The 26,073-nt window shown below is 44.0% G+C and overlaps 1 protein-coding gene across 2 annotated transcripts in view; it reads right to left on the bottom strand.

The window, feature by feature from the left end:
- sema3h (sema domain, immunoglobulin domain (Ig), short basic domain, secreted, (semaphorin) 3H) overlaps positions 1 to 14,907 on the bottom strand; it is a 76,804-nt gene extending 61,897 nt beyond the window's left edge. The window contains exons 1-2 of one of the 2 annotated variants that reach the window (XM_083769588.1): positions 14,508 to 14,907; positions 14,258 to 14,363 (exon numbers count right to left, since the gene is read on the bottom strand). In XM_083769588.1, the coding sequence (XP_083625714.1) occupies positions 14,258 to 14,360 (103 nt within the window). In that variant the 5' untranslated portion in view covers positions 14,361 to 14,363; positions 14,508 to 14,907. Of the gene's footprint in view, positions 1 to 14,257 lie in introns of both variants that reach the window. The other variant, XM_083769589.1, reaches the window with a different exon arrangement.
- Positions 14,908 to 26,073: the final 11,166 nt, after the last annotated feature.

The raw sequence follows: 26,073 nt of genomic DNA, 5'->3' as shown, positions 1-26,073 counted from the left end.
GTAATAATTTATTACTCCTTTAAATCTGTGGTTTTTAACCTTTTTCATATCAAGGCCCATTATTTATTCAGCATTTGAGCCACGTATGGACCACCATGTGATGTGATGTTGGATATGATTTTGTCCACATTCCATGCTCTAGGTAGGAGATGACAGGCAAACGATGACAATTCTTCTACATTCTCTAATTGTGTAGACTGCTTGTTTAAAAATAGTTTAGCTTGAGAGGGTCGGTCCATTTGGTTTTATTTTACGCTCTCAAGAGTTAAAAATATATAAAGGTTAAACTAGAGGGGTCCATTTGGTTACCAGATCTCCATCATTTAGCTGGGGACAACCTGGAACCCCCTCAAGGACCACTGGTGGTCCACGGACCACTGGTTGAACACCACTGCTTTAAACCATTTAGACCTTGGTGTAACGGATACGAATTTGAAGGTTTTCAGAAAACCTTAGGTTAGGTTTTAGGAGGCCTCAGGTCCTAAATTGGTTATATGAAAGAGTCTGGCAACAGTGAAAGGTATTCATTTTATATGAAAGTCTAAATAGAGGGAACCATAATAAGGGCTCGTCTTCCTGTAATACAAGATCTTTCTCTTTCTTTCTTTCTTTCTCTCTCACACACTCCCTCTCCTCTCTCCATTTCTTAGTCTCTCACATACACACATGCGCACGCACATGCATGCCCAAACGCACAGGAACACGCGCCTGCTGTGTGCAGCCATGCCTGTCAGGTTCAAGTTGACAGGAGAGGTCAACGAGGGTGGTGACCTTTAAGGCCCAGCCAATTGCCCCCTGACCCCTGTCACTGTGAATCAAAGGGAACGCGGTGAAAACATATATAAGATGAACAGAAACCTACTAATAAAGCTACACAACATGACCAGGGAGAGAGTCAGAGAGAGATGAATGTGTGAGAACTATTCTCTCTCACCACACACACACACACACACACACCCACACACACACACACACACACAGCAGGGTGTGTCTCTATATGCATGCAAGAAAGAGATCAAAAGAAGGGGTGAGTGAGTGAGTGAGAAGGCGCGAGCAGTATTTTGACACTAGTGTGTACATGTGTACATTGAAACAGTCAATGTATGTTTGCTATTGTGTGACAGCGCACGTGCGTGCGTGCGTGTGTGTGTTTGAAGTGTTAGCGCTAAGTATTTGTATTCATGCTGCAGTCAGTCAGTCTAACTGGCTGGTGAACATTAAATTAGACCCTACCGGTCATGGGAGCTCAGATGGACCTGGATGTGATTAGAACAAATGTGTGGCGTGTGATACAGCTAAGAACATTCCTGCATCACCAGACACACACACGCACGCACGCACACACAAACACGAACACGCGCACGCACACACACACACACACACACACACACACACACACACACACACACACACACACACACACACACACACACACACACACACACACACACACACACACACACACACACACACACACACACACACACACACACACACACACACACACACACACACACACTTTTGGCACAATTTGCACAACCTTCACTTCATGTACCTAATCACTCTATCAATTTGCACTACATCACACTCCCTTTACTGCATTAGATTCTGACCTTCCTTCTTTACACTCTGATGTCAATCAGCCTATCACCTTATTGTCCAAACACTGCACACAGTGTTCAGTTGTTGCACACACTTAAAATCTCAAAGCATCAACCTACAAAGTACAACACACAAATATTAAAATCTCTAAACATTCAGGTCTTTTGAGCAAGTTGCTGTCAATGTGAGCTTCCACTGGTCTGCTCAAGTGCGAGTGGTTCCAGGAGCACATTCTCCTTTCCTGAATCCCATTGAGGAGTTCTTTTCAGCTTGGAGGTTTATGAACAGAACCGAGCCCGGCCGGGTCACACAGCTCCAGGCTATAGAGGAGGCTTGTAGCGAGACGACGTGTGAGGTGAGGCCTGTCAGGGCTATATGAGCAGGCCCGTTTAAAGTAATGTCTTTTACAGTAAAAATGAAATAAAACTGATTTGGCTGCATATTTGTCTGCTGTTTTATGTTTGACTATGAAAGAAATAAAGGGAAGCTCCACACACTCAGATCTGCACACAATCAATGTATTTATTTGGCAAGCTTTCGGTCTACTGACCTTCTTCAGGCAGATCTTCCGATCTGATCCCAATACCACAATTTCTGTGTTAGCCGATACACTTGCAGTTTGGGCAACTCGAAAGCAAACTCCACATGCCCACAACATTTTATTTACCTGCCATAGTGTCAACCCCTTACCCCTGTGTCGGATCGGTGGTTAGACTGGCATATTCGCCGATACCGATATGACCCGATAAGGGCCGATCCGATTATAATGATATAACTAATTATTATTATTATTATTCACAGAATCAAAGGTGTTATGGTCATGATTCACCAGGATCCTGGGTGGCTTAATTCTACGTTCAAAATAATTGATATTAATATTCTTCTATGGGAAAAATGAATGGCAGTTTTTTCAGTGGGTCCAGAAATCCATACCCACTGCTATGCTCTATAGTCTGTATACCATTTGAGCTCAACTTTAAACCCAAGCTGACATTATTATATAAGTCACTCTGCGCGCCGCACGCACACGCGCACACACACACACACACACACACACACACACACACACACACACACACACACACACACACACACACACACACACACAGTGTGTGTGTGTCCTTTTGACTGCCTGTCTGTTCCTCTCTCGGGGAGCCTCGGGGTACTCTAGCTGTCTGGTACTGGTGTTCCCAGGGGGAAGACTTAGTTGGCTGCGCTACAGGGGGAACACGGAAACCGGGGCACATTTCCTGTGGAAATGGGGTTATCACTTCACCAATTACTGTCGCAATTAGACTGGGAGGGTTGTGGATTCCTGGGAATGATTCATATAGCACTAGAGAGGACACACACACACACTGGTAGGCATTTGGTCTCACACACGACACGTGCATGTATGCACATGCACAGTTGCGCACGTGCACACACACATACTTCTATGAATTATATCCTCTCGCAAAACACATATGCACGCACGCATGCACGCACGCACACACACACACACAATTACATCTAAACACACACTGGCATCTGGACTGTGTCTGAGGCCAGCCAGACCCACGTGTACAGTTTGACCTCTGCCCTCCATGTGCGTATGATTAATCATCATCATCAGCCTGGGATACCAGCTACGTATACACATTAAGATCTGCTCCTATTTTAGTCTAATTTAAACTGGGGTTTTTTACCTTTATTTATCCAGGGAAAGGTTCACTGGGCAAGCTCCTTTTTCCAGCCAAGACCTGTATCATCAGTGAGCTGGTTGGTCGAGACAACAGTGCCTACGCCGATAGATTAAAGAGTAACTGGTTTGATCAGTTGATTGGCTAGTCATGGGAGGAGATGTCTGTTGATTGGATAGTCATGGATGAGATGTCTGTGTGCTGACATCTGATATACCACTATAACCCTGTATACTTCCTTGTACCACTATAACCCTGTATACTTCCTTGTACGTCAAAAATCACACCCGTGTGAAGTGAGGTTAGTCTTGTCGTCGTACATCATCCAATAAAAAATGAATATACTTGTTCATGAATTAATTTGTCAATTTATGTTATTATCTTTCAACCGTGATGATACAATGTTTTAAAAAAACGAATCTTTTCACCATGATCATTTACGATGACAACTGAATTAATGTAATTGGTTAGCCGATTTGCTCGTCTACATATGACGTAAATTGTCCTGTCATTGTCAATGACATTAAATGTTTGTGTTGCCACAAAAATGTACGTCATATTTCAGGCACATATGACGCGAATTTTCCTTTCATTGTCAATGGCAAATGTGAGACGTGACGGTACGAAAAGCTGTATATAGGAGGGGCTATAGCGCCCCTGAAATTTTTTAAATAGCTCATCCACAAGCCCATAATGCATAGCATTGAAACCATAGACTGTAAAAAATATGGACAAAGCGTTCCCCGGGTCTAACATGAACGTAAAATGAAGCCTGTAATAATATGCTAATTCCTGATGTAAGTCGCCATCTTTGGTACCAGCTGGCCATTGGCTGGCTCCGTTTTGTATACCAGCTGGTCATTGGCTGCCCAGAAAACGAGGCGGGACTTCCCCCCTTCTTCTCCGTTGGTTTTTATTTTGACTCGAGTGGGAGGGGAATCCCGATCATAGACTGTAATGGTAGCCACGCCCCTCAGAACATACGCGATGTTTTTTTTTCTTTATGGTCATTTTTTTTAATTAATGGGACCATAATTTTCCAAAAAGAATATTATGACATTAGAAATGAGACTTTAAACTAGTGACTGGAAGAAGAAAGTATTCATGACCATGTTTATTAAGGTAATACAGTCTAGGTGAAGTTGGGCCAAAATACATGGGCCTCTATGGAGCTATGGGGCTTTTTGGGTCCGGTCCAGCGCCACAACAGGCCATTATATGAACTACCGATTTCAAATGAGGCTTCACGAAATATCTGGCTGACTGCCCCCCTGATTGAAACGCGTTGTGACCGTGAGCTTGCCTATTTTGGCCGAATGTCTGCCTTTTTTCACAGAATGCTTTTCCATTATATCCCAGAATAGGGACGCTACGGTATATGGGGTTCATGTGGATAATAGATGGTTGTCCTAAATTGTGATCTTTATAATCGTCCTATTACTATACTATATTGCTGCTTTCCTTTCACACTGGCCTCCTATACAGCTGTCTATCAAAAACAAAAATACACCGCATGGATGCACCTGGGACATATCCTCAGTGATGTATCCCAAGGTCATCTGGGTTTCGGGTCTCCCAACATCATACCCCTCACTCAGGTGACCCAGCCGGGGTGATCAAGTCCCGACTTACGTCCCAGTAGCTACCCTCGATCAGTCCCATTAGGGAAAAATCAGGGCCACACAATCCATTGGAACCTCTCTGGAACTACTCTGCCGGGACTGGGAGACACTATTCTGGCGTGTGTCCGTTTGGTCCCATTTGTACACTCTCTGAGTTACAGGCCCATAAGGGTCCATTTGGTTCCATTTGTACACTCTCTGAGTTACAGGCCCATAAGGGTCCATTTGGTTCCATTTGTACACTCTCTGAGTTACAGGCCCATAAGGGTCCATTTGGTTCCAAACTATCATTTAGCTGATGACTCCCTGGAACTCCCTCAAGGACCCCTGGGGGTCTCCGCACCCCACTTTGGGAACCACTGCTGTAGATGAGAGTTATTGACTCTCCATGATCCCACTATTTCCCATTGTCCATTCACTCTCGCTGTATAGGCTATATACATCCTCCCTCTCCCATTTGGCGATAACATCCCGGGTTACACTTACACACAGGAACAGGAAATATGACTTCAAGCCCTTTGCGGTACAGATGGGATCTTTTCATAGCTGTCAAAAAAGAGACGCCCCTTGCTTCGCAGCCATGAGAAGATGAGAGCGGGATGATGGAAGGGCCAGAGATCAGATCTCTTTGGTGTCTATTTTAGCCCATTCTGGTCGGGAATGGTTAGTGTTTCAAGCATTATGTTATACTTTAGCTATTGAAAAATAGCAGATCTGAAAAATCATGAAAATGTGGTGCAGATCTTTGAATATATATACTTTCAGAGCGAACGTTTTTAACTCAAATCTTTTCTTCTGGGAGGTCCCTGGAACAATATATTTTCAGATGGGGGGTCGGCGGCCAAATAAACATTTTGGGGGTCCTTGACATGGAAATGTTTGAGGACCACTGATATAGAAACATAGGGTTTTTCAGAAAACTGTCAGGATTTAGAAGACTTTTTAGATTTGTAGAATCTAAATGGGTTAAACAGTACCGTTCTGTTGTCTCACCATCAACCAGGCCGGACTATAGGAGCAGGAGCTATACGGTTGTCCAGAACCGCCGATCCGACCGATATGGGACCGGCCGACTTCAAATTAATTCTGCGTATCGCAGGAGCCCAGAGTGTGATGCGCCGTGTGGGGAGTAGGATCAGCGCATCTCCAAAAAAGTCACACCCGTGTGAAGTGAGGGGAGCTCTTATCATCGTACATCATCCAATAATTAATCATTAATTCATTTGTCAAGCCCCGAGCTGAATTAAAACAGTTGCACTGTGTTTAGAAAAGTCCATTTGCTCGTACACATATGACGTAAATTCTCCTTTCATTGTCAATGGCAAAATGTGACGAAAATCTGTATATACAAATTCTAATTCATATACTGCACTGGGGCCAGACACATGCGCACCCTGCGTGGACACCAGGTAAGGCATCTCATCATTAAAAACAAAATGCCTTCCAATAATTATAATAATAACTAGAAAAAGTGCCCTTCTGGGCACAGGTCTCCACCAGGATAGGAATGTAGGACATCTGTTTGAAACTGAGCACTCCTGTGAACTTTGGAAGCCAATCTTAACCAATCAGGATGGAGTCTGAGAAATCTGAAAGACCGGTTTCGTTGAATGGCTCTAGAGAGACTGTGTACCAATTTGCGTGATGTTTGGACAAAATCTGTAGGTGTACTGTGCAAAAACTTGTTTTGCACAAAGCGGCCTCCTGGTGGCGCTATAACAGGCCGTTCTGGAAAGTTTGGGGCAGAGGTTCATCGTTGGCATCCAGGGAGTGTGTGTGCTAAATTTGGCATCGACCGGGTTAACGGTGGCCGAGATTAGCTGCTCACGGACACACACACACACACACACACACACACACACACACACACGGACGGACGGACGGACACACACACGGACGGACGGAGTGCAAAACATACTCTCCCCCCATGCCTTCGGCCTGGTGGAGACAATCACTAGCTCCTAATCTAGAGGTAATGAGCAACAAGAGTGGTTGTGGATCAGTTCTAGAGTCTGTCTTAATACTGCTGATCTCTTTTCCCTCCTGGTAGCCACTAGCCACAAAGTCAAGTGAGTCTTTGTGGATTACATTCCCTTATGGATCTAAAGGGAAAGGAATGTAGAGAAACAGAGGTAATACTCATGAAAAATAAAGCCTAAAAGCAACTTCAAGATAATGCCGTCGAAAATGGTACAAATATGTATTGCTATGCTTACATTTTACATTCTAGCCTGTGTAGTGCTCTTACAGAGAGAGGACAACACAGATAAGCCTAGAAACGTTGATTACCAATACCAACATACATTACGAGAAACCGGTAGAGAAAGGGTCAACATCTCAGTGCTACAACATTTCGGCATGAAATCTATTCTGTACATGAAATTCCATAGTGCAGTAGTACTGTAGTATAGTAGTCATTTACTACAGTAGTAGTCATTTAGTAATATTTCTATATTTCATAATATTAGGGATGTCCCGATACACTTTTTTCGTTCCCGATCCCGATACCACAATTTCTGTGTTAGCCAATACCGGTACCGAATACCGATACCAGTGTTGATCTCGTGTTGTGTTTATAGCAGACTCCTCACTCAAATGTGCACTTTGCAGTTTGGGCAACTCCAAAGCAAACTCCACATGCCCCAACAATTTATTTACATGCCATAGTGTCAACCCCTTACCCCTGTGTCGGCCAGATCATTGGTTAGACTGGCATGTTCAGCGATACCGATATGACCCGATATGACAAATAAGGGCCGATACCGATACAGTATCGGGACATCTCTAATTTCAATCATCACATGAAAGTGACTCCATCAGAGCATTGCGCTTGTGTTCAACGAACAGATGTGAAACTTGAATCCTGTGGTCTTTGGTTAATTACAGTGGTGTCGTGTGGTTAAAGATAGTGTGTGATGTTAGCGGCAGGAAGCCCAGGAGGATCCGCTGTTGATAGGAGTGTTGTTACCAAGGCATAACAGAACCCTTCACACTCCATGTCCAAGCGGAAAACCTCATGCAGAGAGTGTACAAATAGCAAAAATAGCAGATCTACAAGCTCACAACGCGTTGAGAGCTTGTAGATCAGCTACATACCTCACTGCCAAAGCAGAATATCTCAAACAAGTTGAGAACCGACACCATGAGAGGAGTTAATAGGAGTGTTGTTACCAAGGCATAACAGAACCCTTCACACTCCATGTCCAAGCGGAAAACCTCTATGGCAGTGTTTCTCTCAACCCAGAAGCCATACAGTTGCAACATGGGTCTCAGGGACATGCAGAGAGTGTACAAATAGCAAAAATAGCAGATCTACAAGCTCACAACGCGTTGAGAGCTTGTAGATCAGCTACATACCTCACTGCCAAAGCAGAATATCTCAAACAAGTTGAGAACCGACACCATGAGGCAGAATTTTGTTGGACGAATGTTGTCCAATGTCTGGCTTTATGGACTAAATGGTATAGGTTGCTTCACAAAATGATTAACATGGGTCTCTGGAATATACTGAAGTAATTGGAAGCTCTTTTTGCTTTTGTTTTGAGGTTAAAAGAATAGTTTTGTCTTTACATAACTTTTGGATAATTTAATTACCAATATGACTATATGCTATAATAATAAACTGCAGTTTCTAGATTACCAATATTATAATCTGCAAGTTGTAAGGAGAACATGCAGGGGTCTTCCACTGGCCAGGTCTAGAATGTTATCATGATTAACAAATTCTTCTGAAGATCCTTTAGCGGCAGCCTGAAGGCATGGCGAACACAACACTGAACCGCCATTAGTGGTCCAAAACATGACACATTTTACCTAATTAGCATAAACATAGCCTGCAAAATCAGCTTTTCTTTTGAAAATAAGATTTCCAGAGGAAATGACTGTCCTAAATGAGAATGCGTATACTGTCTACCGCGGTGCTAGCAAACAGTTGTCGCTTTGAGGCGTGACAAGCAATGGTACTGCCAACTTCATAGACAGCCTCCATTAAAATTAATGGGAGAGAATAGCCTATTTCTATGCAAAACAACCTGCCTTGGAGAACAGTGAATTTCTAAGCAACGTCCCCATGCCCCTAGCCTGTAAAACACTGGCCTACATACATAATAGATACAGCTCTCATAGAATTCATGAATGATGAAAAATCAATTCCTCTATAAAAGTTTACATGATTTTAAAGACGTTCTCATTTATATGATGTGATATTGGGGGAGAGAGACAAGGACGGAAGAGGGGGAGAGTGTCTGTCCCGAGCAAACTCGGGCACGGTACGACCGATTGACCTCAAACATCATTATGCAAACCAGGGACCCACCCCAGATTATTGATTTATTAACCATGGATAGTCAGCCAATGGCGTCGCTCACCAAATGCCGTGTTTCCTTGAGTGGGCAGAGCTTTGAATCACACTTACATCTGCATTAGGGGTGCACGATTATGAAAATAATGACCAATTTCTTTTGCAGGGTCATATCTGCCGATGCGGATTCTGACCGATTCCGATATAATATAGAGGACCACTAACGGGACTTCGGATCTATGGGCAGTCCCCAATGGAAACAAGCCTATAGGCCCTAGGGGGCTTGGCCCAAAGCCTGTTAATAAAGTATTCAAGCAATTAATAAATAGCATACCGGCGTATACTCTTTTCCAAGTGTCTGTTTTCACAACTGAAAACAGACACTGAATTTCCACTGTTTGCATTATGTGACACAGAAGTGAAAACAACAAGCCAAACGACCAGGTGGTTTGCGTGTGCGCATGTGTCTGGTGTGTCTGGCCCGCCAGTCATTTCACATGATTGGTCCCTTTGTGTGCCCCACCACCACTATACATTTCAACTATAATCCCTGTAGTAAAATGTCTCTTTTGTGTGTGGGGGGGCGCAGACCCTAATCTCAATCTGCCATTTACCATCAGTGAAACCACTAAATCACCAATCACTGAATGGCCACCATCATAGACTCATTAGTACGTGATGCACGTGTGCGCGTGCATGTGTGCGTGCGTGCGTGCGTGTGTGTGTCCAGTTCCAGACCAGAACTGCATGTGGGAGACATGAAGTTTGAGTGGATAACTGGGATAATTTAGTCATTAGGCTAGCTAGAGGAAGGAGAGGAGGGGATAAAGAGAGAAAGTGTGTGTGTGTGTGTGTGTGTGTGTGTGTGTGTGTGTGTGTGCGTGTGCGTGCGTGCGTGCGTGCGTGCGTGCGTGCGTGCGTGCGTGCGTGCGTGCGTGCGTGCGTTTGTATGTGTGTGCAGTCGTGCATGCGTGTGTTCATGAGAGAGAGAGAGAGGGAGAGAGTGAAAACGAATGAGACTGAAAAGACTGCTGCAGATGGAGACAGAGAACGGGAGGTAATCAGGCATGTAGTTAAGTCTGTATAGGAGGCGTTTTCTCAGACACATGGAGCTGTGCGGACACTGTTTCACTTCACCTATCACATTCAATCAATCTCAAAGTGCACACACCTCTGTCTATACTCCACATCTCTCTCTCTTTCACTCTTCTCTCTCTACCACTCCCCCTCTCATTCTGTCAATCACAGACCTCTCACACCTTGTCCCTGTCTGTCTGTCTATGTGTCCGTCTTGTATGAAATGTGACGTTCTTCCTGGCATATCCAACAGTGAATTACAGAGGGTAGAACTATAGTTCACTAGACATTAATAATTTAAACCCTCTAGTCTTAGTGAAACAGACCTAAATTGCAACTGTTCTTGTAAGCTGGTTCACTCTACACACCAAATGAAATCGGTTCCTCTACACCAAATCTCTTTGGCAAAAATAGCAGATCTACAAGCTCACACCTCGTCACGTTCCCTCCCAACGTTCCCACCAGAAGACTGGGTTGCTGGGGTTGAAGTTGTCAAATGAGCGTCATTTGCCAGCATCTCCAGGGCTGACTGTCTGAATGCAGCTTTAGTGCATCTGGGAAAAATGGAGAGATCTCAGGGCTGACCAGAAGGGAAGTGACCACAGAATACAGCTCCCACTGAGAGGCTGGTTCCCCCCACCCCCACACCCCCTGTTTCTGGTGACATAACTAAGTAACTAAGTGACAGAGCAGAGATGATCATCCAGAGTAAAGCAACGATAGCTGTCAGCTCCAGAGATTACGCACTTGAGTAGAGGTGTGGTCTCTTACTAGTGAAATAGTACAAGCAAATAGATGCATGAAACATAGAAACATAAACACACACACACACACAGGCATGCAAACTATATATACACTACAGACAGACACTTACGCACACACATTGCTTTGTGTGGAGCGCTGTATGATTGTTAACTACACAACATCATCAGCAACCTCACATGCAGACATACAGAAAATGCACTATATACAGTCACAAGTACACACACAATGACACAAAGTTTGTTCAAAGACATGGACACAGCTAAGACACACACACACAAACAAATCCAATGACAGCCAAATAAACTCAGGAACACATACACAGCTCTTTCAGTGGCTCTCTACATTCTGACTTAATTGGAGCCATATTCCAATTCCACCTGACAAAACTGTTCTGAGGGTTTCTCTCTCTCTCTCTCACACACACACACACACACACAGCAGAAGTTCCTTGAAACATATTCTCTCTCCCCTGTCTTCTCTCTCTCTTTCTCTCACTCTCTCCATCCTTCTCTTACACACTCTCTCCCCCCCCCCCCCCCTCGGTCTCTCTTTGTACTTTCTAGGTCATGATTCTTCAGATCCAATCTTATCATTTTGTACTTGACAGAATGTCTGCGTTTGGCTTATGTAAGGGCGTGTAAGTAACAGATGCTTTCTCAATCTGCACTGTATGTGTGTGTGTGTGTGTGTGTGTGTGTGTGTGTGTGTGTGTGTGTGTGTGTGTGTGTGTGTGTGTGTGTGTGTGTGTGTGTGTGTGTGTGTGTGTGTGTGTGTGTGTGTGTGTGTGCGTGCGTTAGGGCTTTAAGCAACTAAGCGACTATTCAACTAGTCGATTAGTAAATCCACTATCGATCTTGTTGGTACTAGTTGACTAGTTGATAAGAAGAAAAAGTTAATTTTTCTTCTTTTTTGTAGGCCTCAAGATCAGCTAGAATGCTATATTACAGTCACCAATGTACACAGTTTTTAAATGTACAAATATTATTAAACAACTAGTAAAAATCACTAGAAGTGAAAGCCCTAGCCTAGCGTGTGTGCGTGCGTGCGTGCTTGCGTGCATGCGTCTCTTTCTTTGATAAACATGATTAAAGAAGGAGAGAGGAACATGGAATGTGTCTTGGTGCAAACTAATGGAAAAAGTTCCTCAGTCAGAACAATCTTTTAATTTGAAGGTGTATCTCGTACTGAATGTTGAGTGTAAATTCTGCCTTTGGATGTGCAGATATTCCGTCTGCCTCTCTCTGTCATCATCATTCTCAACCAACATCCACATTCTTGTTATGTACAGTTCTATCAACACGGCAACACCACATTACACTCATATAATTTCCAGCTAGATTAGAAACTTCGGGGCTCGTTGCAAGAAGATTGGCGGTTCGTTTTCCCACACGACCTGGGAAAACTGTTTTGGGTGGGAGGAGTGTGAAGCCTGAAAAAAAAGACCATCGCTTGTTGATCGGCTATTTTTGCCACGGGACATTGGTTTAGTTTTGGCGGTTCGATTTCTCGGACGCCCTGTGGAAAGTGTGGGTGGGAGGAGTGAAAGAGTAATGCCCTAATCTCTCTCTCAGCCACTACACTAGAGTGCTCTTGAGCAACGCATGTGACCTTTTATTGTCCTGGAGGAGCCGCTCAATAGTAAACAATGAAGCAATGTGGTTGCACACTAGCCGCCTCCCTGTGGCCCACAGTAAAGGACGGTGGTTACTACTAGCCACCTCCCTGTGGCCCACAGTAAAGGACGGTGGTTACTGGGCCAAACAATAGGAGGACTGTGGTTGTACAGTTCACTCCCAGGTGTGAATGCTACGACTGTACAGTATATGGATGTGAACCAGAGCGGAAACAGCAAAAAAAAAAAAAAAGCCACACTGGATAAATAATGGGTGAAATCACTGAGGGAACAATTCTTATGCCTACACAGTACAATCCTCCATTCCCTTGACGGTTCACTAAGGAACCAGGATTTTTGCTGTGTATTTACAGTACACATTTCAAAAGGTATCAATTGGCTATACCCCAACAATACTGTACATTTTACATAGAGAAGAATTTCAGATTATATCCTCTACAGAGTATGTTGGTGTCATCCACATTCACATACCTACAAATTACCTTGAATCTCAGAAAAAGGGATTCTTACATCTGATACTTTAACAAATATTATCCATCGATATTCCCTAAATTCCCATTTTTGAAACAGGGAAATGTGTGAGAGACACAGCCGAGTTCACCTGCATCAATACAATCGCAATACTTAATAACGCAAATACAGCAATGTGATTTGTTTTGGTCAGCATCATGCCGCCCTCTGACCGGCTGTTAGAAGTCAAGCATGTCCTCCAGTCAATTAATTTAATTGCATTTCATACACAGGGAGATAACACAGCTATAGCTCCCCATGGTATCTACATCTATATTTCACAACTCCCACAATGCTTTTCACCATCAAAAGGCCTCCCGCCGGCATATATCCCTGACAACTACTAAAATGTGTGGGAGAGACAAACTGGGCAGAAGAATCGCGTCACCATTATGGAGACCACATAGGGAGATGGGGAGGGGGGAGAGAGAGAGAGAGGGGGGGGGGGGGGATTCTTTAGCTACCAAATGTAACATCCTGAGTTTAACTTTTATAGTGTGAGACGAGACCACCTGACCAGATTCAGTACACAGTAAGCGTTTGAGTGTAACAATTTAACAAAAATGTACTGTTTGCGAGATTCAAGAGAATTAGTCAAATGAACACTGTGATTTGACAGTGTACTGGTGATCAGAGAGAATGTTTAAGGAGAAAGAGAGGGAGAGGAACCGAACCTAATGAAACAGACACTGAGGAGAGAGAGAGAGAGAGAGAGAGAGAGAGAGAGAGAGAGAGAGAGAGAGAGAGAGAGAGACACTTCAAGACAAGCTGAGAGCCAAGGAAGACGGTCTAATTCAATACAGGTGATTACATGGGAATCTGTCAGAGGGAGAGACAGGCAGGCAGACAGACAGGCAGGCAGGCAGACAGACAGAATAAAGCAGAGAGGAGAAACAGAAGACAGGCAGATACACAGAATGGATCATTTTTTATTGGATATATAAAGAATATCCATCAGGGTCCAAGAAGGAGAGGGTGTAAACCTGACTGTGTGAGATACGTTAGAAAAAGAACAGAGAGAGACAAAACATTCATAAAAAAACACAAACACTGTGTCATCCCATACCTGAATGTGTTAACTGTAACCTGGGTTGAGCAGCTCTCCATGCCGTTGTTAAGGTGTTACCCAGGAGGGCTAGTAGGACCACTGCTGCCCTTAGCCGCGACATGCTCTTCGTTTACACACACACACACACACACACACACACACACACACACTGTAAACACACGTGCACTTAGATTAAACACGCATACACAAAAATCTCAGCTCCCGAGTGAGACTGAAGAGCCAAAGCGTTGGTAGAATTCCAACACACCCAAAAACGCTCTCCTGTCTTGATCTCCAAGTGTCAAGTCCAAAAATCTATCAGCGCAGGCCAACTCCAAATAGAAGCACAGCACATGTGCTCTTAGTCCATGTGTTGATGTGTAGGAAACCCAGGATAGCGCACGCACACACACACATACACACACTATTTCAAGTTTCTAATCTGTGATCAACACAGATGGTAAGTGCTGAATTTAAACGCAAACACACTGCCTGTATGTGTGTGTATGAGTCCATCTGCCCTGTGTGTGTGAGTGAGTTTGTTTGTTTGTGTGCGTGTGTGTGTGTGGGCTTGAAAGTGAACGTATTCCAAGTAAACAAGGCACTACCCACTGCTGCTTACAGCCTGACAGTTTAGACGCACAAACTGCCTCCTCTCAGCTCCTCTGTGACTCTGTCTGTGGTGCTTCACTCTGTTATGTATTTCTGTCACTCTCTCTCCCTCCCTCTCTCTCTCTCTCTCTCTCTCTCTGTCTCTCCTCCCCTCTCATTTTCTCAGTCTCTCTCCCCATCAACTACACACTTTCTCCCCATCTAGATCTGTCTTTCTTTTGCTCTAACTTCCCCTGTCAAACTGTTTCTCTATTTTATATTCTGTACCGTTCTCTCTATTTATTTATTTCATGCTGTCATTACACCTGCCCACACACAAACTCTCTCTCTCTCTCTCACACACACACATGCTCTCACACACACACACACACACACACACACACACACACACACACAAACCTGCTTCAAGTGGAAAGAAGACCGTGGCAATTGAGCTTTCATCTTTATTCCTTTATATTCCATTCATCTCCCCCCTTCTCTTTCTCCCTCTCTCCATCTCTTCTTGGCCCCACCCTCCCTCCTCCTTCCTTCCATCCTTCTCGTTCCCCTCAGCCCCACCATCCATTTTAAATGAGTCCACACACACACACACACACACACACACACACACACACACACACACACACACACACACACACACACACACACACACACACACACACACACACACACACACACACACACACACACACACACACACACACACACACACACCAATGAGAGCAAAAGTACCTAGACAACTCAACGCTTCAATGATGAATACATTATTAACATAGAAATGAATAAATAAAAGTCTATAAATCTATAAACATTCATCACATGAACAGGCAGCCTGTTATGTTCCATGACAAACTGGCGTGCGTGCGTGCGTGCGTGTGTGTGTGTAAAACAGTACTCACATAGATTTACAGCCCTCCGTCATTGTGTGTATGTAAGACACTACCGGTATTTCAAATCATGTCTATCTCGGTTTTGGGCACAAAACTCTGACATTGTGTAGTAGTATAATGGTTTAACATTTTCATTGTTATTGAGAACCACATCAACAAGCTTGTCTAACAGTGTAACCCAGAGGAGCTGCTGGCACTGCGGGCTGTATTTCTCACACAAGCTCAAGTTCAATCACGGGCTAGAGGCGACAATTTATTCATTCTCCGGATAAATAATTAATTTAGGTTGCGTGCAAATGAACAAGTAAGACTCTTTCTCCCAGGACTTTTCTATCTTCAGCGCAAAAATATTTTATTCAGTAGTGGCTGTCCATGCCAGTTTGTGCTATTGTATAATTACACACACACACACACACACACACACACACACACACACACACACACACACACACACACACACACACACACACACACACACACACACACACACACACACACACACACACACACACACACACACACACACACACACACACACACACGCCCGCCCTGAAACTGGGAGGTCGGGGTTCGATCCCCGGCCGGGTCATACCAAAGACTGTAAAAATGGGACCCAATGCCTCCCTGCTTGGCACTCAGCATCAAAGGGTTGGATTGGGGGAGTCAAATCAACTAAACAAATTATTCCCGAGCGCGGCACGGCTGCAGCTCACCGCTCCAAGAGATGGGTCAAATGCGGGGAACAAATTTCACTGCGGTAACATGTGTGACAAATCGTACGACTTTGATGTCTATGTGAACACAAATGGCCTGTGTGCGAGCAGGGAGGGTGTTATTTGTCACTCATGTATTCATACGGGCTGGCACTCTACTACGTCCTGGTGGGGGCTCCTCACTGGCACTCTACTACGTCCTGGTGGGGGCTCCTCACTGGCAGGTCTCACTCTACTACGTCCTGGTGGGGGCTCCTCACTGGCAGGTCTCACTCTACTACGTCCTGGTGGGGGCTCCTCACTGGCACTCTACTACGTCCTGGTGGGGGCTCCTCACTGGCAGGTCTCACTCTACTACGTCCTGGTGGGGGCTCCTCACTGGCACTCTACTACGTCCTGGTGGGGGCTCCTCACTGGCAGGTCTCACTCTACTACGTCCTGGTGGGGGCTCCTCACTGGCAGGTCTCACTCTACTACGTCCTGGTGGGGGCTCCTCACTCTACTACGTCCTGGTGGGGGCTCCTCACTGGCAGGTGAGAGTCAGTAGGATATACAACACAGAAATGTGTGAATAACGGGGGGTGATTTTTCTTTTATTAAAACTAATCTTTTTTTATTTTTAAATTTTTATCCCACGATTTTGTAACCCAGTTTTTCTTTTCACCCAGTGCCAATTATCTAATGTAATCCTGGGCGCTACACTTCCTCTGCTAACCTGTGGGGGCAGCGGACTGACCTCATGCCTCCTTCTATGCATGAGGAATCCAAGCTGCTTCTTTTCACCTGACAGAGGGGAATTTCCCCGGCCGTACGTAGCGCGTGGAAGGGACACGTTATTCCGACCAGTTCCTTTCCCCTCCATCAGGCGCCCCGGCTGGCCAGGGGGAGGTAGTTTTAGAGACCAGGATTACGGCATGTTTTTGTGAGGGTATCTACCCTAGGGACACGGGGAGAACATGCAAACTCCACACAGAAAGGCCCTATCGCCAACCCCCGCCTCGGGTATGGGCAGGAGGGAACACGCCGCCAGTGCCCACAGCGTCCCCAGCAGGAATCGAACCCAGGACCTTCTAGCTGTGAGGCGACAGCACTACCAACTGTGCCACCGTGCCCCTATTAAAACTAATCTAATCTAAAAACAAAAAACATAGTTCAAGTTTGGGCTGGATGAAGAACGGCTGGCTTACTTTTCTGAGTTGTGACTGAGTAAGTAAATTGTAGCCTAATGCAACAAACAGTATTGTGCTAAATCACATAACTTATCACATAAAGACCAATACTCTTGATAATCGAATGAAACAGAGTCCAAAATGTACGTAGTTGATTTAGGCGACTATATTCAGGGCCAGTGCTTCCATACAGGCCACCCAGGCAATATTGCCTATGGCAGCACTGACTATATTGACAATTTGACATACATGCATGCTGTGAGTGGGACACTGAAGCCCATTTTGTGCTGAAAGAAAATAATTCCACCTTTCTTCAAAGAAATACATTATATAAACAATGGTTTAAAGACCCCCAGGTTCTCTAGTAGATGCCCCTGCTTTTAAAGGGCCCGGTTCAGAAGTGTAGGCTACGTGTAGACGTATTGTAACTGACTGACAACAGCCAAGTTCCAACCTAACCTATGCACCCATCAGGGCCCAGGGGTGGTAACAGGTACGGTCGCCCCTTTTCCATCTCGCCCCACTACTCTATCTAGCTGAAAATAACAAACATAAATTCATGTTGGTGATTATATAAAAAGGTATTATATTCATTTGTAATTGTTAAGTTCAATCTGTATATCCATGGGCATAATAGCATCATGATGCCATTACAAAACATGGGCTACATATGGAAGAAATATGTTTAATAAAACAAAATTAACTGCTAGAAGGTCCTAAATTAACTTAACCACCTTAATTAAGTCACCGTCTCTGTCTCATGTTATTCTTCCTTAATTTTACAGAGTATAGAGATCGACTACTATAAAATCAAATAAATCTGTATACAAGGTAATTTTAGATTTCAGGGGAGGGAGGGAAATACTAAATTAACTGTTAACTACATTAACACTTTTGGCGAGGGCGAGTTGGTAAAGGGGCGAGTTGTCTGGTATTCCAGGGTTATAGCCTACTGACCTCCTTGCATCAGATGATTTGAAGGACATCATGGCTCTAGCTCTCTTCTGCTGTCTTTTCTCCTTCTTTCGGTTTCTGTCAAATGAGGAAAAAAAGGGGGGAAAAAAGATGAGATTCCATAGAAACCACCAGTGTTGTTAGGAAGGGACTAGTGGACAAGAGATCCAGTATAAGTAATTTTACAATTGGTTGCTTGCTGAAAATATCCGATCTACAAGCTCACAACGCATCGTGTTGTGAGCTTGTAGATCGGCTATTTTCAGCAAGTGTAAAAACAGTCATTACGACGGCACCAAGGCCCACCAAAATACATTTCAGTCGACTAAATCAACTGTAGATTTAATCGACAAAGTAGGCTATCCGTAGCCTTGGCTAAATATTTTGGTGTTATTTGAAGGAAACTTTACATAGGGTGTTGACGTCACCTCAGCTCTGACCGTGGTCTAATTAAGTGACACATTTCCTAAGACTGACCTCCACTCTAATAATAATGCTGGCTTGAATAGATTATTATGCACAATATTAGTCATCTACCCATTATCTGGATCCATTGAAAAGTTAGACTATGCTGCCATCTCGTGGCAGTTTATTCGATTACCGGTATGTTCATTAGTTGTGTCCAGAAGGGAGAAGGCTCTGTGGTTGCATCGATTTTACCATCAGACCAAAATGAACAATGTGTCACTCAAATACAGGTATTTTTTGTCTACTCACGAGTAGGAAAATGCCATTAAAGAGTGTTTTGTGTTCATAAACAACAATATAAATGTGAGTTCCAAAGACGTATGCATTGTGCAATGAGTAGACATTGCCGCTAGAGGTCAGTATAATATTGACTAAAATACTCACAGGATTCAGGAAAGCTAAGGTGCGGGTCGGGAACGCGCTCAACAGCAGTACTCCAGGACCTGGCTAAGATATACTGCACTTCATTTAGAAGAATATCTCAACTGTTCTTGGCTAATATGACCGCTGCGAACAACTTAGGAACTGTGAAAAATTCTCTATCCGGGGCGAAATACCCGGAAATGACCACACCAGACAGCCACTTCAAACATTATGGTTCTATCTTCTAAACTGTGACAGATTTCCTGAGATGCTCAAAATGCAGCTGTACGAAAAGCTTGCATGCTCTTTCTATCTGCAAAGTGTTTGTTTAATAAAAATCCACCATAGACATGTTATGAGCTACTTTATGTCAAGAAAGTGTTGACATAAGTGTTAGAGTTTGGAAGCACTCCCTTTCAGTATCCTGCTGGCTCCTGCATTATGTTCAAATTCAAAACAGGTGGTACGCAGGGCCGTTGAGTGATTATTCAATGAGCACTTCCAAACTCCAATAATTGCTGCTAACAAACGTCCTCATGCTGCTGCTTAAAGGACCACTTCACCACTTTTCAACCTATCTTCATATAATAGGTCCTCACTAATAATCATGATAAAATGCCAGGTGTTTTTTTCTACTCAGTTTGTGTCTCATAGGAGGGCTGTAGGCAGTTCAGAAACCCGTCCACCGGTGACATCATCGATGAGGAATCCAAGCTAATAGAAACTTCGGGCTTTCTTCTGAGAAGTTGCAATGCGAAAATGGAAGCCATCGTTCCCACGATAATAAAAATCTAAACATATTTGTAAAAATAATCTTGTTTACAAAAATTCTGCCTAACTAGCCTGCTACAAATACACTGTCTGTGTGAGCATCTTTATCTTTTGCATCTGCCCGTGTGTGTGGGAAGCATAACATTGTGGCAGAGTAGAAACGACCGTATGCCCCCCACCAAGGTTCGGAGCTCGAAGTTTATTTTTTAAATTAATTGGAAATGAATGGTTCAGATGTTCCTACCGAAGTTCGAGTCCTAAAAACAGCAAGGGCTAGGGTACAGCCTTAATGGGTCATTGGCAAATTGTGGCTAGTTTCCACCCTGCCATTAACTTATGGAAAGATGACCGCCGTGTGCATATGGTCTATTAAGTATTCAAACATGAGTATTCTGAACATTTTGAGCATTATTTGCCAATCAATAAAAACACTTTGCTCAGGGGAAAGATCTCAGAACATCTGTAGCTCCAACGTTTTAGAAGATAGAGGCATGTTTTAAGTGGCGATTATTTTAAAAAGGGCGTGGTACTTTTGGGGTATTTCGCCCCGGATAGAGAATTTTTCACAGTTCCTAAGTTGTTCGCAGCGGTCATATTAGCCAAGAACAGTTGAGATAGTCTCCGCTAAATGAAGTGCATCTTAGCCAGGTCCTGGAGTAGAGGGGCTTGACGTGAAAGTCCGCCTGCAATTCACAGTTGAGTTGACCAAGCCCAAGTTTCAAACAAGACTATATATAAATTAAAATGTAATTTAAAAGAAATGCACAAGGGGCTTGAAAATAGTAAATAGTTCTAAAACAAATAACAATTCTACAGTTGAGTTGGTGATAGCTCCAATCGGAACCTCTCCCTCCGCTCCTGCGTTGAGTCACTCGGGTGAGTAGAGTGCACTGCACACCGGTGAAAATTGGCCAATAGGCCTACTGGCCATATTCAGACCACAGCCATCTTGCCAGCAAGGTGATACCTAGACCTAGAATGTCTGTGATCATTCATATACTTCGTAAATTCTGTATCACAGGCATAGATCCCTTCCATCCGCTCCTGGTTGAAATGAAATATGCGCGGCCTAAATGTGATAAATGCTCCGTTTGTACTCACCCATTAAATAATTCCAAAGACGTGGAGTGAAATATGGTCCTCTAGTTTCATATCCATGTGAAAGTTCTGGCACAAAACGTGTATTTAGTCAATTATCTCCACTTTTCACGAGATGCACACGGACGCCTCTCTCCGGGCGAGAGGCCCAGAATGATCGATGGACTGATTTTAGCAATACTTCCTGTTGTTTACTGCAGACGTCATCACCAATTGACCATTGAAACACAAAAGTTTGGGTCACACAATTGGCAGGTGGTGTGATTAATTACCCAGCAATCTATCGCAAGGCACCTGCCAATTGTGTGTCCCAAACATTTGTGCTTCCCTGGTCAATTGGTTGAGGAAGTTTTGATAAATGAAGTCCAGCTGTCATTCCGGGCCCCTTTGCCCGGAGAGAAAGACGTCCGTGTGCATCTCGTGAGAAAGTGGAGATAATTGACTAAATACACGTTTTGGGCCAGAACTTTCACATGGATATGAAACTAGAGGACAAAATGTCACTCCACGTCTTTGGAATTATTTAATGGGTGAGTACAAACAGAGCATTTATCACATTTAATGCTGCGCATGTTGCCCCCAACCAGAAATGAATCAGGGTGTTCTATGGCTCCTGTATGTGGAATACTGTGCCAACTGTATGTAACACCAGCAGACATTCTAGGGCTAGGTGATACCTAGGTGCTACTTCCCAAAGACAGCCCATTCATCCAAACAGAAAAGTCATCTCTAATTATATTAAACAACGTCAACATCACCAACATTGCAGCTGCAGGGAAAGCTTGATTTATCCTATTTCAATCTGTAAGGTTTTTGTTTAATACAAATCCACTGTAGACATTTTATGAGCTAAATTCCTTGCAGATGATTATTTTCAGAGTATCAGAGTATGGAAGCGCTCGTTATCAGTAAAGCAACCTCCTGCTGCACTATGTGCACATTCAAAACGGGTGGTACGCAATACGCATGGGCCGTTGAGTGATATTCAACGAGCGATTCCAAACTCCAAAAAATCACATGCAAGGAATTTCTTGACAGGAAGTAGCTCATAAAATGTCTATGGTGGATCTTTGAGTGGTGCAACCACTCCAAGGAACAGCTTTGTCCGTGTTCACCTGTATGTGACGTTCACCTATGAGCATCATATAATGAGTACCAGTAGGGGCACTGTTGCCTGCTAATATGAGAGAGAGAGAGAGAGAGAGAGAGAGAGAGAGAGAGGACGAGGTGGGGGAGAGAGGGGAGGGGGGAGAGAGAGGGGAGTTGGACCACTCGGTTCACACGGGTGTGATTTTTATGAAACAAACACTTTACAGAGTGAAAGAGGATAATTCAAGCTTTCCCTACAGCTGCAATGTTGGTGATTTTGACGTTGTTTAATAAAATTAGAGTCGAGAGGACGTTTCTGTTTTCACCTATAGGTAGGACCTTGCTGGCAAGATGGCTGCGGTCTGGATATGGCCAATGTGTAGGCCTACCCTTTTATTTTACACACAGTATCGTACAAGGGAAAAGCCTGAGGTCGCTCCTGGGCTCTCGGATGTTTTAAAATGTACCTAGGAGCTTAAACAAGTGTTTAAATCGCGTAGCTATGCTATGCAGTGCACAGCCTGGGTGTGGGTCGGAGCCATAGGTCGGAGCAGTGTTTTCGTGTGTGTGTAAGCAAGTCTACTGTGTCGTCTGTGCTGTTGTCACTGTTGTGTATGACTATGAGAGCTAGAACTTGTTTTGGGAAAGCAACACTGTGTATGTACTGGGCGTCTGGGAGGAGTGGGGTGACTCACGGTCAATCCCTGTCTGTCATCAGCAGCATTCAGTAGCACCAGCACGTTTGGGGGAAAAGGCATGACCGAAAATACCCCTCAGACAGAGGGAGGTAGGTAGATGGATAGTAGGCTACTAGAGGCACAACGAAACGAGGAGGGAGATGGTGGGGGGACGTGGGAGAGGAAGGGGGGGGGGGGGGGGGGGTGAAAGAGAAGAGAAGGAAAAATACTTCAGTTCTTACAAAGTCACTTACTCAGTGTGTTTTACTTTTACTGCAGATCATAGGTTATTGTGTAACCCGCCCACTCCACTCATTCCCTCATTCTCATTGGATAAGCCCAGTTCTCATCCCGACCTCCGATGAGCTCATATTATTGGTTAAAAATAGTCGGGCTCGCGAGAGGCTAAAAATAGACTGGTATATAAAGCCAGCGCTTCGCTCCACTCCACTCCCTCTCCACCGGAGTCCACCGTCCTCTTCTCCTCCGGCGGCGCACGGTACGCGAATATATATCACAGACTCAGAGGATTGGGTAGCCAAGCTGCGAGAGAGGCGCATATTGGAAAGCACTAGCTGGGAATAAAAACGTCATGCACCCATCCATCCATGTCATTCTCTCTCCCCACCAGCGTGGTATGGTGCCTGTATGGACTATGGAGGGATGCAGCAGAAATGAAAAGAGTGGCACAACTTGTCTCTGGCTGGCCTGGGTGGAGGAGGCACTGACAGGCTTCCTTCCTTCCTTTTCCTTTCACTTTCTCCCTGTTTGTTTCACATGGTGCTAGACAGGGCAAACCCGGTATATTAAACTATTCGATAAAAGGGTCATGTGCCAAACTTTTCTCAGTTGATCCTTATGTATTTTCCCCTCCTGTAGAATCCATTTTTGATGTACATTTTTGTATTGTGCATAATTAATGAGATAATTGGCATATTTGACACATGGGCAGAAATAAACAGGGAAAACCCTATAACCATTTGATTAAAGCCAAAGGCTGTTCAAACTTTTCTCAGTTGATTCTTTCTCTTGATATTTTACTCTTTATAGCCCGAGCCACAGGCCCAAAATTGGACAGGACCTGTGATGTCATGCCATACTTTTTGTTGTCACATGCTACTTAAAGCATGATGAAATTTGGGAAACTTTGCCTTATATTGGTTGTCTATGGTGTGGTATACAAAAATGACCATAACATTTTTTCGTGATGTTTTCGGCAGAGCAGGCCTCTTATTCTGTGGACCTTAATGACCAAGTGAATAGAGAAAGCACAAATAAAAAGTATGGCATGACATCACAGGTTAATCCTTAACCATTGAGCTTTTGGGCTTGTGGATCCCCAGCTATTATTCCATCTTCTCTGATGTAATGAGGCAAAGGACAGACTTCAGGTATCTGGACATGTGACTGAAGGCCCTTATTTTTGAGGGGCCACATAAGGTGAGGACGCAAATTCTGATTGGCCTGGAATGAGATGATATATGATGATGTACGATGATCACGATCACACAGGTATCTTCTAAGAACAAAAATGTACAACTTGCACAACTTTGCTGGTTGATCATCAGCCACAGCAAAACCCAAACACACTGTCATGTTTCAGACAACAATGTGAACTGCCTATGTTTCCATAACTCTGATGACTTTATGGGTGAGCAGTGTGTCTCTAGTAGTGACAGGCCTACAGTCTCACCCTGACATGTCCCAGACAGACATCCGCTTCTTCCTTTCCTTTCAGCCGTTTCCTTCAGGGGTTGTCACAGCGTGTCACCTGCCTCCATCTCACCCTGTCCTCTGTCTCCTCCTCTTCTCTCACACCAACTAACTTCATGTCCTCTTTCACTACATCCATGATAAATCTCTTTGGTCTTCCTCTACTACGCCTCCTGCCTGGCAGTTCCAACTTCAGCATCCTTCTACTGATATACTGACTATCCGTACCTCCGTACATACAGAGAACTAAAACAGCGACGCTTCACCACCAGTTCACTCTTTATTATGACACAGACAGGGTTGTTGTCAGACTCATATGAAATAGATCAAGTTGTCACTTATAATATACGTTGTACAAAACACATGCAAGCAAGTCAGTGTAATGTTTAACACACACACACACAAACAACACACATTATCCTTGTTTGGTGACATTGTGACAACATAGCTATACAACCCCTTTTCGTGTTCTACTTTAGCTATTGAAAAATAGCAGATCTACAAGCTCATAGTGCGGCACTCTGTGCCGCGCTATGAGCTTGTAGATTTGCTATTTTTGAAAAATCGTGTGCAAATCATTGAATATATATTCTTTCAGAGCGAAAGTTTTCAAATCAATTTTTTTGCTTAGTTCTGGGGGGGTCCCTGGAACAACATATTTTCAGATGGGGGTCGGCGGCGAATTACATATATTTTTGGGGGTCCTTGACATGAAAATGTTTGAGAACGAGTGAACGACTGACATAGAAACATTTTTCAGAAAACTGTCGGGATTTAGAAGAATCTTTTCTTAAGAGAACAGAAGCAGGACATTTGGTTAGTTGGAACACCTTGCCTCAGTGGAAGTGCATGTTCAAAGTGGCAGTGAAGGCCACCTTCGGATTAGTTTCTGCTCCGCCCTGATCGTGCCTGCAGTACAGTGACCTCTTCCCTCGATGGCATTCAGATCGGGTCGAAGGAGGACAGCCTGGTGAGTTTCTTGCTCTTCAGTTTTCCCAGATTCCTCTGAGTTACCATCAGCCCCACTCAGACTTCTGACTCACCCTATAGCCTCTTTTAATTCTGGGCGGGAACCCCTTTTGATGTTTTAAGCATTATGTTATACTTTAGCTATTGAAAAATCGTGAAAATGTGGCGCAAATCTTTGAATATATATTCTTTCAGAACGAACATTTTTAACTCAAATCTTTGCTTCTGGAGCAACATATTTTCAGATGGGGGTCGGTGGCAAATTATATTTGGGGGTCCTTAAAAAAATAAAAGAAAGGTTGAGCACCACTGAGGCACTGACATAGAAACATAGTTTTTTTTTTTTTT

This window comes from Protomyctophum parallelum, assembly GCF_964188405.1.
Source record: "Protomyctophum parallelum genome assembly, chromosome: 7".
Lineage (NCBI taxonomy): Eukaryota > Metazoa > Chordata > Actinopteri > Myctophiformes > Myctophidae > Protomyctophum > Protomyctophum parallelum.
This window is presented reverse-complemented; position numbering and strand designations above follow the sequence as displayed.